Source organism: Gracilinanus agilis, chromosome 5 (assembly GCF_016433145.1).
Source record: "Gracilinanus agilis isolate LMUSP501 chromosome 5, AgileGrace, whole genome shotgun sequence".
Classification (NCBI taxonomy): Eukaryota; Metazoa; Chordata; class Mammalia; order Didelphimorphia; family Didelphidae; genus Gracilinanus; species Gracilinanus agilis.
The window spans coordinates 250,937,612-250,953,493 of NC_058134.1; the positions used below are offsets into that span (position 1 = coordinate 250,937,612).

The window sequence follows — 15,882 nt, forward strand, 5'->3', positions numbered from 1 at the left end:
ACCTTTGACCATAACTACCTGTGTGATGTTGATTGGGTCACTTAGCTTCCCTGGGACTCAATTTCTTCATGTGTAAAATGTGAGGGTTAAATTAGATTGGTCTCTTATACTTTTGATCTTTTAAATTTAAATTTATCGATTTGTTTATTACATTAAAATATCCATTTTACACTATCCTCCCCAGTTAGAGAAGACCTCATTTGACAAAAAAAAAAAAATATATATATATATATATATATATATACATATATAAAACTATGTCTCATTGATTTCTGTTTGTCAGTTCTTTCTCTGGAGGTGGATATGCATAAGTCATAGAAAATGGAGGAATAATGTCAGATTAAACACTAAATATATACATAAGCACACATGTGTATACATGTACATATATTTACACACATATAACTTTGAACTTATTTCTTACATAATTCAAATTTATAATGCTCAACTTAAATATGTTTAAATATACAAATATGTGTGGATATATGTGAAAAAAATTAGTAAATATGATATGAAAATAAACACAAAGAAACCTGGAATTTTAAAGACTAATCATTTACTAGTATCATAGACTTTAACAACAGTTTTGTGGTGAGTAGTAGGCAATAGATTTCTAAGTATAGCTATATAAAGCATTAATGATGTTTAATAAATCCCCAAGGCTGGGGATGAAAAAGGCATTATTACTTTTAACTGAGACCATTCTTTTTTTTTTTTTAAACCCTTAACTTCTGTGTATTGGCTCCTAGGCAGAAGAGTGGTAAGGGTGGGCAATGGGGGTCAAGTGACTTGCCCAGGGTCACACGGCTAGGAAGTGTCTGAGGCCAGAAACTCAGACCATTCTTAAGCAGGGTAGATTCCAGATTGTATGTATCTCTCCCTTCAAAAATAAAAACGAAATCCAGATATAGACAATATGGCCCAAAACAAAAGAGAGCCTGCTCCTTCTCCCCCATTGTAGGGTGGGGAAGGGGCACAGTATGTGCAAGAAGTATCAAGATTCAGACCATTATCGTGCAGAAACTAGTATCATTTCCATTTTCAGAACTTTTATCAGTGATTCCCTGGACCACAGATTTCCCAGACAAACCAAAAGGGGGAACAATGTATATACTCACAGATTATAGAGCATATCCGCCATGTTGCTACGGTAGTACAAAGCATTTCTATAGGCGTTCTCAGCTTCAGAAATCTTGCTCTGGCTCTTGAGGACATTTCCGAGGTTACCCCATGCTGCCAAGAAGAGAAAGCAATACTTAGGAAGAGCTAGGACCCATTGACATGGGATAAGGTGTCAGACCATTGGCAGGTTACCTCAGGGTGGAGGTGGGAGAAAAAAAAATCCTTCCCACAACATTTGTAAAAGGCGATTCTTTTCTCAAGTATGCTATCATTTCATGAAACCAAGATAAGAAAAAAATAAAGATACGAAAATATTTAAAGTCATTGTTATTCCTTAAATCAGATCTACAATGTGTAGAATTCATTATAAGGCCAAGAATAATGTTTTCCTAAGAACTCCCAACTAAGATCAAGGATCATTGTTTTAGGGCTGGAAAGGTATTCAAAGACCAGCTAATCCAATCCTGTCACTTTACAGATGAAGAAACTACAGACAATGGAAACTGTGGAAATGGGAACCTTAGAAATCATAAAATGTTAGAATTTATTTGCTAAAAATAACTGATTTTTTTACATAAACATTTTAAGTAAGGTTTGTCAGTCACTCTTCATGAATTATCTCACTTATAGCTCTTTCATATCTGGCTTCTGTACGTATCACTCAACTGAAATTGTTCTCTATATAGTTATCAGTATATATTTTTTAAAGTTATTTATTGAATTGATTCAACAGAAGGAGCTGAGTGGTACAGCGGATACAGCAACAGACACAGAGCTAAGAAGACTTGAGTTCAAATCGGGTCTCACACAGTTTCTAGTTTTGCATTCCCAGACAAGACATGTAAATTGTTTATCTTAATTCACTGGAGAAGGAAATGGCAAACCAGTCCTTTATCATTGCCAAGAAAATCACACAGACAATATTGTCCGCGAGGTCATGAAGAGTCAAACTCAACAGAACAGCAACAAAGTCAATCAGTTTTTCAAAGAAAAGCAAGCTACATGTAATGGAGATTTATAACTTTTAGGAAATTCTCTTTTTCCATTCTACTTTGAGTATGGAAATTTCCATTTTCTTTGGTGTTAAAATTCAGAATATCCTTTCCTCAAATACTTATTTCTCTTAACCTCATAAAATATATTTAAGGTACTTAGGTGGCACATTGGGTGGAAGACTGGACCTGAAATCTGGAAGATCTATATTGGAAAATCTAAGTTCAAATCTAGACTCAAACACTTACTAGCTGTGTGACCTTGAGCAAGTCACTTAACCTGTTTGCCTCAGATTCTTCAATTAGAAAGGGAGCTAATAAGAGCATCTACCTCCAAAGGTTGTTGTGAAAATCAAATGAGATAATATTTGCAAAATGTTTAACTCAGTGCCCTAGCCCACAGTGGGTAATATATAAATGTTTGCTGCTCTTACTACTACTATTATGTTCTAGCCCAGCAGTTCTTTACTAGGTGCCCTGATATATTCATGTGATTAAAGTTATAGCTGGCAGCTTCTAATGGGGAACCAAAAATAAATCTGCCAAGAAGCAAGTAGCCATTCGAAGAGTGGATCTGAAGTGTCTACTTTGTGGTTCACGTAGGAGTTTATTCTAAGCAAAAATGAAAAATTCTCCCTCGTCAACATGCCTTCTTTCATAGATAATTGCTTCTTAATACTACATTTAGTTGAACAGATTTCAGCTTTCTCAGGAGCTGACAAACCTAAAAGTAAAACGATCACTCACTTTTGTTTATATGACAAATAGATGCTGTCAGTGTTTCCACACTTTCAAATACTTGTGTGATTTATTATATATCAGATGCAGAACTACACTCACAAAGATACTGTAATGGAAAGATCACAGATGTAAATATTAAGCTACTATGAAAAAAGATCCAGAAAAGGAAAGGAAAATGCTCATTTTCCTCCAAGTGGTTAGTAATTAACTCTTGGGACAGAAGGTGTTTATCGATTCCATTCAATTGAAAACATGAGGGGTGAACAATTTTATAGCTGAGCTAACAACAACAGCAACAAACATTTAAAATAAACTGAATACACAATATAATTAGAAGAGAAAAGGGGAAAGGTAGGGTAATTCAAATGTGAAGTGTTGAAAAATGGCAGTGACTGAAAAGTGGGACATAAGAGAAATGATTTGCATTGATATAATTGGTCCGTTTATGACATTAACCAGAAAATCCGAGTGACTAACACAATAGAGTGGGAAAAATGTTCAATTCAGAATTAAGAGACCCTTGTTCGAACCAAGATAAGCTTCTACTTATCTAAGGTATCTAACTGGCACATTGGATCGAGCTGAGTGTTGGCCTGTAGTTTGAAAGATCTGAGTTCAAATTTGACCTTAGAAACTTGTTAGCCGTGAGACGGCAAACAAATTATCTAACCTTTCTCCCTCAGTTTCTTCATCTATAAAATGGAGTTAATAATAAGCACCTGCCTTGAAGGGCTGGTTGTTGTGAGAATAAAATTAGATAATATTTATGAACTTTAAGATGCTATGTAAAAATGAGTGCTCTTACTATTAGCTTGGTGAGTAACTCAGACCCTTCGGCATTCAGATTCTTCAAACATAAAATGAAAGGGGTAGATTAACTAGTCCTCTGAGGGTTTTTTTCAGCTCTAGATCTATGATTCTATGATTGATTCCATTGAAGAACAAAGTTGTCTGGTTGCTACAACTTCATGAAGACATCAAGATGTTTCAGATAACTGACTATTCAGAAGTGTTTGTTAAAAGCCCTGATCCCAAGGAAACAACATCCAACCTGGTTACAGTTATTCAACAAAATACATTGTTGACTATTTGAAAAACCTCATATGAATACTTTCCCAGAAATGTTATTATTAAAAGTAGGAGAGATATAGTGTTGTGTAGTGTGTAGGAGCCCTGGATTCAACTCCTCGCTCCAGTAAACTCTGGCTGTGAAATCTTAGACATGTGTCATCAAACCTTTCAGAATCCCAGGCTATAAATTTTCATCTCAAACAATCTACAAAACAGTTTGTAAAGGGAGTCTCCTCCTTGAAAATTGCCTCTATCAATGAAATCAGGGAACCACTACCCTTCCCCCGAAGGCTGACAATTTAATTGACAGATTATCAATTCCACTAGATATGGACAATTCTGAAAAATGGGACTGTTGACTTCTAAGCAACAAATCCAATAGGAGGAAATTAAATGTTACGGCAATAACATAGTTGTCTATTAGATGGGACTTCCAAAATTAAAGCAAAGATATCAAATTGGGATTATTTGGAGCTCATGTCCTCTCCTTATAGTTCTTCCTTTACACTAAAATCACAAGAAAGGAATGGAAAGAAGATACAAGCTGCCCTTTTTTGGTAAGTTTAGTTATTAGCAAGTTAGCAAGATTATTCTAAGAGCCCTATCCTATCTCCCCCCAAAAAGGAGTTGCTTTTGTTGTTGCTCTGTTTCATTTTAAAGAGAAAGCTTCACTGTTTGAAGCAAGGGCTCTTAAGTATCATAGATTCACTTGGCAGGAATGACTATGGATTTCTCAGGAAAATATATTTACATGCATAAAAATGTTCACGGATAAAAAGGACAGCAATAACACTGAAATACGGTTATGAAAATTTTTACTTAAAAGTGTTCATAGACCACAGATTAAGAACCCATGGTTTAAAGGACAGGGATGAAAGGAGTTTTTCTTTTTAGTAAGAGTTTGGTCCTAGATAATAAAGTGTCATAAAGTGAGATGGTTGGTCAAATATTGTACTATTTACACAGAGTTCCCCTTGAGGAAGATATCATAATAACCAAGGACATACAAAAATACTGGCCTCAGATTTCTTACCTATAAAATGGCATAGATGATGTTTAAGATTCTTAACTTCTCTAAATCCAGTGGTTTATTTCATTGTACCCCATGGAATCTCCTCTTGCTACTTTCAGTAGTAAGCCTTCTTGGTTGATGGGGACCAAACTTGGGGCAATAGTGAGTGATTGACCATATTAATTATGTAGATATCTTTTTATGATATTTTATGCATCACTTTCATCTTTATTAGAAAAGGTAATGAAAATGATTCTATAAGTGAGAAACTAATTTTAAAAAAAATCTAAAAATAAATAAATAAACCATTATGGAAGCATTTTAATGGGTAGAATTCTTTTTAGTTTTGCAATTTATGTTTACTTTTAGAAGCAAATTACTTTTTCCCAAGGGTAGGAGCAGCTGGCTCAGTGGATTGAGAGCCATCCCCAGAGATGGGAGGTCCTGGGTCCTAATATGGCCTCAGACCCTTCCTAACTGTGTGACACTGGACAAGTCACTGAACCCTTATTGCCTAGCCTTTAATGTTCTTCTACCTTGGAACCAATACACAGTATCAATTAAAAAATGGAAGGTAAGGGTTGGGGTTTTTATGTTTGCTTTTGTTTTTTAAAAAGGAGTATAGAGGATTGTGTAGTCATAGACATAGTATTGAAAACGTCTCTCAGGTCATTTGGTCTAACATTATTTTATACATCAGGAAATTGATGCTTGAATACTCATCATTTTTGTGGGAAAAACAATATCTTGATCAAAGCAAACTCCCTATGGTTTAATAAATGAGCACCAATTTCACCTTAGGGAACTTCATCACCTGGATATGAAAAATTAATTTAAACAAAAACTATTTTCATCTCTAGTGAATGATAACTTTGATCTAATTTTCTTTACCTAGATTACTTAGGTACTACTAACCATAAAGAGGAGAGAATTTGAATCAAAGACCTCTGACTATTGGGCCAATGATGGTTTTATTATGCCTTAATCTGGTTTTGCATCTTTTTGAATAAAAAAAATAATATGCACTTATATATCTATAAAAAGAGTATCATTTTGAAATTTTATAAGTTTAATTTTTTATACAATTATTTTTTAAATTCATTTTTATAATAAGAATATGTCAACAGATTACTTTTAGTGAATCTGCTTATAGTGGATAGAGCGACATGTACAGAGTCGGGAAGACACAAGTTCAAATCCAGCCGCAGACACTTACTAGCTCTGTGACTCTGGGCAAGTCACTTAACCATGTTTGACTCAGTTTCCTCATTTATAAAATGAGCTGCAGATGGAAATGGAAAACCAATGTTGTATCTTTGCCAAGAACACTCCAAAGGGGTCACGAAGAGTTGGGCACAACCATAACAAGTGAACAACAACAATATGGATCTTGGCTTATCTGGAATTCAAGTCTTTTGAAAAGCAAAAGTGTTTAAAATTCATATGAAATCATTCTCTTAAAAATTAAGGAAAAATGCTTTCATAACTATGATAGTAGTCAAGTGTGGTGGCAAAAGTTCACTGTCCTTGCTACTAATGAGGCTGAGGCTGAAAAATTGCTTAAGTTCAGCCCTGAGCCACAGTAGGACTATAGTTAATCAAGTATCACCAATATGATGAGCCCCAGTAGCAGAGGGCCACCAGCCTAATTAAGGAAGAGTGAATATGCCAAGACTGAAAAAATGCAGCGAGGTAAGTCTGTTGTGCCAATCAGTTTTGGAATCAGGTCCAGGCAGGGTAAGATTGCAAGTTATTATTCAGTTATTTTCAGTTGTCTGACCCTTTGTGACCCCATTTGAGGTTTTCTTGGCAAAAATATTAGTGAGTGTTTGCCATTTGTTTCCCTAGCTCATTTTACAGATGAGGAAATTGAGGAAAACAAGGTTAAGTGACTTTCCCACGGTTACACATCCAGCAAGTGTTTGAGGCCAGATTTAAACTCAGGAAGATTCAACACTATCTTTTGTCATCTAACTGCCCAAAATAAGGAGACTGTCACAAAAATAAAAAAAATAAGGACTATCATAACACAAATAAAATAGTGTGTGAAATAATCTACTAGTTTTCTTTTCGTGAAAAGTGAAATCTGTCTCAACAAAATATTCCACTTGATTTTTTTTCTTTCTTCCACAATAAAGGAAGGATTCTTCTATTTCATGCTTGGATAGTACAGTATATAAGACCATGCAAAATACCTTTTTTTGTTTGTTTTATTTCAGGATTAAAGTTTACTTCAACAAAATTTAAAATAATTAATCCAAATAAGAAAGAATAGGATGAATACATCATAACAAGAATGAAGATGGATTTATAACAGATACTTAGAGGTGCCTCATGTCCTGCAATTTCTCTCTGAATGAGGACACAGACTGCAGAGACCTCAAAAAGGCAGAAGAAATTGTTAAAGATACACTTTCAGGGGCACTCAAGAGCATAGCAATAATAATTTGCTCACCCAGCTGTCAATTGTCATTATATCCTAAGAAAAGAAGAGAAAAGGTCATGGGAGAGACATAGATAGGGCTCTCTGATTCTTCAGATGCCTACAATTTTCTCCAACCAAAGAACTGTGTATTTGTCCTGAAAAAAGAGTGAGCATATTCATTGAACTTTTTAAGACACTCCAAAACAAGAGGGGAAAACTAAAACCTGTTGGTGGAGAGATGGCCCCAAATAAGAAAGATATGGATTCAAACCCTTTCTCTGCCAATGGCTGCCTGTGTGACACAAGTCAATTCACTAAGCCTCTAAAAATGAACCTACTCTGTAAGAGTGTAAATTACATATCTGCATTAATCAGGAAAAAAAGAACTTTTCACACCCAACACAAGTGAAAACACAGCTCTGGGCCACCCTGGCCTTCACCTTCACCACAACTGGAAAAGTTCAGAAACCATGGTAACTCGGGAATTTGCTCTTAAATGGATTGCTGATGTAACCTTAATGAAAGCTAATGAACTGACTGATTAGCAAGCACTTCTCCAGGACCTACTATGTGCCAAGCCTGAGACTAATAAAGTAACCATGATGGAACCTTGAAAGGCCCCTTCCACAAGAGAAAATAATCATGAATGAGAAAAGGAGTCCAAATGTCTATTAGAAGGCTTCTAAAATTGTAGACTCTTTTTTCTTTATTTCCCAATGGTTACCAGCTCCTGAAATTCAGTATGCATTTACTAAATAGTTTCTCCTGGTTATTTTTCCAATGGACTAGGGGTATTGGAGACAGGGAGAAGGCAAGAACTAGCATTTTTAATGGACTAAAGTTATCTCTCCTTTCTTTGTAGTTTATGCTTCATCAGTTAATAAAAACAAAACATACTTTAAAAAAGTAAAGCAAACAAATAAAAAAGTCTTGTTTTATTTTAATTATCAAAATCATTTCATGGCTAGATTAATATAGAATAGGGATAGGAGTGGGGTTGGACCTATGTTTCTGATCAAATAGGTAACTCCTTAATGGAAACACTTTCAATCAATGCAGATCAACACTTTCTCTGAAATTTATCATCTTCAAGAATTGCCTAAATCAAAGTTATCACACAATCCTAAGGGTGGAATTCAGTATTAATGTACTATAATAGGGAATTTTTTTTAAATACAATAGAGTATAGATAATATTATAATAAGGTTTTCTAAGACAAATGCAGCCAGTAGGGATCCTTATCTATTTTTCAGTTGTTCCCATTTCTATTTGAGTTTGATACCACTACAACAGAGTAAAGTTTCAAAGTTTCCAAGGGATGTGAAATGGAAAATGCAAAATGTTATCTTTTGTCTTTTTGCTTTGTAATTAAAATGTTGCCAATATTAAAATCTTTATTTTAAAAAAATCGACCAAATGAATAAAAATAGTATGAGAATATATCCTGACTACATATTCCTTTCGTAAAGGTAACAAGGGGCAACTGGGTAGCACTGTGGATTGAGAACCTTGCCTAGAAACAAAAGGTCTTGGGTTCAAAACTGGCCTCAGACACTTCCTACCTGTGTGATCCTGGACAAGTCACTTAATCCCCATTGGTTAGCCTTTCCACTCTTCTGCCTTGGAACCAATAACACAATATTGATTCCAAGATGGAAAGTAAGGGTTGGGGGAGGGGGGAGCAGGAGTAACAACAGAATTATTTTATGACCAAATATAAGAATAAATTGGTTCTGGAAACTTTTTTCTTTTTTGCTCTACTGTGTCAAACAAATGTCAATACAGAGATTTGTTTTTGACTTTTAAATTTGCTCTCAGCTAATTGATGTCATTATCCCTTAATCCCAGAGAACTGAATTTCATTACTATTTGATGTTATTTACACTATAGTTCACTTTAAGTACATAAAAGACATTTTCAGACATTACTCATTCCATTATATGCCTCAGAGATATGATGTTACAGGAACAGCCTAATGAGAAACCACAGTGATTCATTTGGAAATTTTAATAAATCCCAAATACTCAGGTGTCCCGCATTTCTAATCAAGTGTATATGATCCTGATTGAAAATATTTATGTGATCATTCTAATTTTTACTCTAATCTTTACATGGAAGATGAGGCTACAACATTCCATTAAGTTTGAATCAACCTGAATTATTCTTAGAACTGCCTACCACAGTATATAGTTAGAAGGTATACCACATAGTAGTCACCAGATGTCTTACACACACACACACACACACACACACACACACACGCATGCCCACATGCACACACACTTTCTTAGAGATGATAAAAAAAATTTTGTGTACACAACTCCAATAATATTGAAAAATTTTATGTCAGTCCAATTGGTTTTTGTTTTTTGGAGCAAATCTTCCAGTATCATAGAATCATAGATCTGGAGCTCAAAAGGAGCATAAGAAATAACTGAATCCAAAGCCTTCTATTTATGAAGAAGGAAACTGGAGATCTGGGGTGGCTTACTGATCTGTCACAGGTAATATGTTCTCATATGTGGACTATTCTCAAATATTCCTAGTTACAGAGTAAACGTTCTCCTCCCCCCTCACATCTCAAATTAGGAGCCAAATTAGGAGCCTGAGATCTGTTGTAAGAAAGCAACATCTAATCATATTTCTTTGAAAAGTGACTTGAGATATAAAAGCATACATACATATATATAAAATTATTTATATATGCATACATAAACAATTCACTTATTTTTACATACTTAAATGAAGAACCTCAATATTCAGTTTTACAATCACTATATCAATCACTGTAGCACTTAGCTCTCTCTTGCTCCAAAAAAACAAAAAACCAATGGGATTTCCCAAGCAGTTGTCAATATTATTGAAGTCATATACACAAAAATAGTTTTATCATCTTTAAGAAATTATTATTTCAGATGGAAATTCCTTAGAATATATCCTATCAGAAAATGTCATTTTTTTCTGCAAAATGTTAGGAACACAAGGGAATTCATTTATTCTAGGACACAGCATATGGTAGGTACTTAAAGAACTTTCTTGAATAAATAGCCTTTCTGATGAGTTGATCGATGATAGTAAAGAAAGATAATTAGACACCTTCAATTATGAGAAGAAGTGTCATGGAAAAGAGATTAGAATCAATGTTTGGCTTCAAATGACAAACGAGGAGAGATGGGTAGAAGTTGCAAGAAGATCGATTCAATTGTTTCTAAGTAAACACTTCCTATCATTTAGAATTGCCCAACAGTGAAATCCAGCTGCCTGGAGAAGTCAGTTGGGTTGCCAACAAAGGAAGATTTCAGGCAAAGGTTAAATGACTCCTTATCAAGGAATTAGTTGAGGAAAGGGGAACTCTTGTTCAAGTGCAAGTTAGACTATATTGATTCTGAAGTTTCTTCTAATGATAAAAATCATACAATAATGGCAAGTAACACCTATAAAACATCTGGGAAGTAAAGTATCCATATCTTGTTTTTGGAGTTACTGCCCATGAAATTTCCAAGAGATCTTCCTATTCAATAAGTAAGGCAAAGATTGTGTGTGCATAAATTTATTATATAAAATACAAAGACACATATTTATATATTTGCATTTATTTTATACTTATTTAAATTTATATATACATTTACTTAATAGCCCTCAAGCCTGTTAAAATATCTATAATACCTCTGTTGCTACAAAAATGAGACTTCAACTCAGGAAACAACCTTTAACATGACTAGTTAATGGGAGAGAGTTTAAAGAATCTATTTTATTTTTAACTAGTTAATTTAAGTTGATTAGCACTCTGAGCTCTGTAATTCTACCTCTTTAGGCTACAATATCTGAGCCTTCACTTCATAGACTATGCCAAATAAGTTGAGTCCACAGGCATTTATTAAATGCCTCCTATGTTCAAGGCACTGTAGTAAACTATAATCATTTCACTATCTAAATGGGTTGGAAATGCACTTTTCAGCTCCTCATAATACTACATAAGTATAATCTAAAGCATAAAGTGACCTCAGAAGCCATCTAGTCCAACCCCTGATTTCACAGATGAGGAAACAGAGGCATGGAGAAGTTGTTTTCCTAATGTCACAAGTAGTATAGTGGTTGGAAGAGGATCAGAACTCAGCTTCAGTGGCACTGCACCATGTTGCCTTCACTTGCACTAAAACTTCCTTCATCTCTTAACTTTATAAGGCGAAAGATTTATATAATCACAGTATGGTACAGTAAATAAAGAACTAATCTTAATGCCAAGAAGACCTGGGTTCAAATTCTACCTGTGACACATACCAGTTGTTTGACACTGGTTAGGTTGTTTAACCTCTTAGTGATGTAAGCAATTATTAAAGGCAAGATTCAGAGAAGGTGGAAACCTACAATGGGAAAGGAGTTTCATCACTTGGAGTTCTTTATTCTAGCAAAATCACAAGTCTAGTCCTTGTCCTCTGCTTATCCTTTTTAACTAGCTAGTTAATTCCTATATATGGTGCATAAAAAAACAAAGCAAAATTCAAACATTTAACAAAAATCTGAATAGGTGTTCTCTTGCTGAGGTCCTTCCAGGATATGTCATTTCCTTAGTGTGCATGTCTTCTACCAGTTGCAAACTCCCTACAAGACAGTAGATGGTCTTGGAGATTTGTGATGGCCAAATCATTCACCATCCTGTGGCTAATCTAATAATGAGTTTCCCCTTTTTTAAAGTGGCCTTGGAAAAGATAAACTGACCCATCCAAAGTGAAAGGCCTTTTAGCCTAGCAGGACTTGCCAGACCTTGCATTCATCCTGGAAAAGCCTTGAAAAAAAATAGATCTCCCTTCCTTCCATCCTTCTTCCTCTCTTTCTTTCCTCCCTTCCTCCTTTCCCTTCTTCCTTCTTTCCTTTCCTCCCTTCTTTCTCTCTTCTCTCCCTTCCTTCTCTTTTTCCTCCCCCCCTCTTTCCTTTCCTCCTTTGTTTTTCTCCCTCCCTCCCTTCCTTCCTTTCTGGCAAAAAAGAAACCGTCCTTATCCTTGATGAGGTGTCATGGTGGGTCACTGGAGCCCCCTTATCTCAAGGATTGTTCATTTGAAACTAGCTTTTCAGCTCCTAAAGAATAATGAAATCAAAGCCAAAACTGGAAACTCTTTGGTAGTTAGTAGCAAGCTTTGGAGAAAATGATTAAAGATTTTAGTTGCAAATATCTATCTAGCTAAATTAAAGTGGGCACATATGTGCTACATATACATACATACACATGTTATATGTATGTGGGCACATCCATATAATGTTACCTGCACAGATATGCACACATGTGCTTTTTTATGTATCTGTATGTATACAATATATATTAAGAAGGAAATTATATAACAATATTCTAATCAACTGAAGGTTAATCATTTCCTTGACTGCAAGGAAATTTACCAAGAGATAAAGAAGTCCAACAAAAGCATTTCAGGAAATGTCGCCCAGTAAGGTGCAATGCAAATGCCATTTAGGCAAAAACGAAAATTTACGTAACAACTCAGATTTAATCATGACTTTTATCCTTGGAAGCTATTCTCTTTGCCTTTATATAAAAAGTGAATAAATGATTATTTGGGGAAAAATTAATGCATGGTGCTCATCATAAACCTCTGAGTTGGAGTTTTTAATTTAAATCAGAAGGCTCTCTCACTCCTTCCATTAGTCAACACAGGGGCTTTTTTTTTTTAAGTATGCTAGTGACTTCATACAGCTCAAGGGACTTGAGAGCACTTACAAATCTGAAATGATTTATTTTCTCTTGTGTAATTATATCCTGTATTATCTTTTGAAAGAGGAAAATGTTAACTTAAGGAGAAAAAAACCTAGCTCAAGGTAAAAAAAGTGATAAAAATGGAATCTCCATTAAGCCTGATGATTCATAGTGTGCCTAAGTCTTATCAAGGGCATTGCTCTGCTGTATTCCTGTCAGTGTTTCTTTTGCAATAATTTGATAAATTCAAATATTCCCTGCTTTAAATAGTTTTTGGCACTGTAGTCTTGCTGTGGAATTACATTCATTAATTGTTAGAAAGGAGGCCCTTAAAAGAAATGACAAGAAAATATTATATTTCCACATTCCAAAGATGTAATGAGGCTAATGCCATAGACACTGTATTAGCTAGATATTGAGCTTTTTGAGGGGAAAAAAAAGCATATTTATAACAGACGATATGGAATGTTTATTAAGATAAGAGTCTCGTCACTATTTTCTCTCATCCGAAACTATGTCTATGTCTATGAAATACCTTTAAAACACTAGAAATGGTATCATTTTTATGTTTTACATGACTGCACATGCAAGATCACATTGCTTACCATCACAGGGAGAGGGAAGAGGGGCAAGGGAGAGGATTTGGAACTCAAAATTTTGAAGAAAATGAATGACAAATAATTGTTTTTACATGTAATTGGGGGAAATAAAATATTGAAAAAAGAAGGATAAAAAAGAAATGTTAACATTGTAGTCAAAAATAGTTGGGAGCATAAGATTAGAAATCATTCATCTGGCTGATTTTGTCATCAAATCTTTGAGCAATGAAAATACTGGCATATCTGAGGATCTGCATGTGTACATGTTTTATCCTGTATATGTCTGACTCTGGACACAATTGAGAATTAAGTTAACTGGTTTGTTTTTCCTTTGAGCACTACCATATTGTAGTGTTTCCTTGAAGAATTCTCTCTCCCTCTACATTCTTGGCTTTGTTTCCCAACCTCAAGACACCGCATGCCTTCACATCACAAATGGCCATTTGAGGATTCAATATTTCTTCACTCTGGGCCCCTATTATTCTCATCTCTTTAGGGATGTTTAACATTTTCTGCCTATCAAAATTTACCTAGCTTGTGTCTCACCCTGTTAAGGCTTAGTTTTCTGCTAAAGCTTTAATGATGGCAGTCAATTGAGAGCTATTAAAGTTGCTCAGATCTACAGGCAAGTCATGGGAGAAAAATTAGTGGGAATTGGAAAAGGGATTTGGGAGAGATGATTGGGGATCTTCCAACTACTCTCAAGTCAAAATACATGGACATTTATCTACCCAAGTCTTGCTCTGTGTGCAACATATACTCCAAACCAATCAATACGAGATGCTGGGAAAGACCTGCCCATTCAAGTGTTATTTTTATGGAATGGAGGTGTTCTAAAAGCTCATGTCAATGAAGCATAATATGGATTCATTTTTTAAGTCACCTACTTTAAAATCATTTCATTTCCCCCTTAAGTTAATAATTTCTTTATTCTTGTGATAATCTGGGATATAATCACTCTAGCAAAAATAAATGATTTTATGTTCATAAGTACTCTCAATTCCCTTGAGCCATATGAAGCCACACTTGAAAGTCTTTTGAATCTTAGGCTGGTAAGGGATTATCGTTCAGTTCTGAAAGGTTCATCTTTGGAAGCTGGTCTCCAGATAATGATTTTTTGGCCTCAGAAATTCATGATGTTGGTCCTCTAAATCATGCTCAGGCTATGTTATTAGCAAAAGTAAATATACATGTATATATGTGTGTGTACATATAAATATGTGCATGTGTGTGTAAACATACAAAAATATGTGTATAAATGTGTGTGAACATACAAACGTGTACATATACATATGTGTAAACATGTATATGTACACTCCTATGTAAAAACTCCCCACTAAGAAAACCACAGAGAATAGACCCAAAGGAAAGTAGATTTACATTTGGAAGGGATTTCAGACGCCATCTCTTTTCTAACTTGACCAAGGTTATAGAGTTATTCCTTGTAAGAGACGAAATTTGAACCCATGTCCTCTGACTCCAAAGCCAATGTTCCTTCCACTGCACTATATTGCCTCTTTTTAAATCCCAATGTATAGGGAGACAGTTAAGTGGAGAATTTCCTAGAGCTCCAGTAAAGTCAACTAAAACTCCCAGGAGAAAATGTAATTTAACCTCAACATGCCTCCAACCTATACCCTGAGGCTGCTGTGAAGGTAGCTGGGATCACAAAAGCAACAGAACTTTCTATTCTTACATTACTGAAAAATAATACATTCAACATTTTTTTAAGTTCTTCTTTTGTGACTATTAATAAACTCAATTTAAAAGAAAGTCTGCCCCGTCAAAGGATACTGAAAAAAGGATTATTGGAATCCCTCTGCTTGTTGCTATTCTAAGGAGATTTGTTGTGAGACTGTTTATCAACAACTCCAAGGGATCACAGTAGGCTACATACAGAGCCATTCGACATTGACTCATGAAAATCTGGATTCAACTCCTGCCTCAGACACTTCATAGTTTTCTTGACAACAGTCAAGTCTCCTAAATTCTCTGTGCCTTAGTTTCCTCAATTATAAAATAGGAGTTTGTACTCAATGGTCCTAATATCACTTCCAGCCCTAAAACCACAATCCTATAAAGTAAACAGAATGTCTTTGGATCTCCCTAAGCAAATCTCCCAGAGTAATCTTTAAGAACAAAACAAAACAAACAAAAAACCCTTCTTTCTTAGAATGGATATTAAGTATGCATTCTAAGGTGCTAGCCATTTAGGG

The 15,882-nt window shown here is 35.0% G+C and overlaps 1 protein-coding gene across 1 annotated transcript in view; it reads right to left on the reverse strand.

Moving 5' to 3' along the window:
• Nucleotides 1-15,882, reverse strand: part of TMTC2 (transmembrane O-mannosyltransferase targeting cadherins 2) — a 539,622-nt gene that overhangs the window by 244,438 nt on the left and 279,302 nt on the right. The window contains exon 4 of the mRNA XM_044679175.1: nt 1,119-1,233. Coding sequence (XP_044535110.1) covers nt 1,119-1,233 — 115 coding nt within the window. The remainder of the gene's footprint in view (nt 1-1,118; nt 1,234-15,882) is intronic.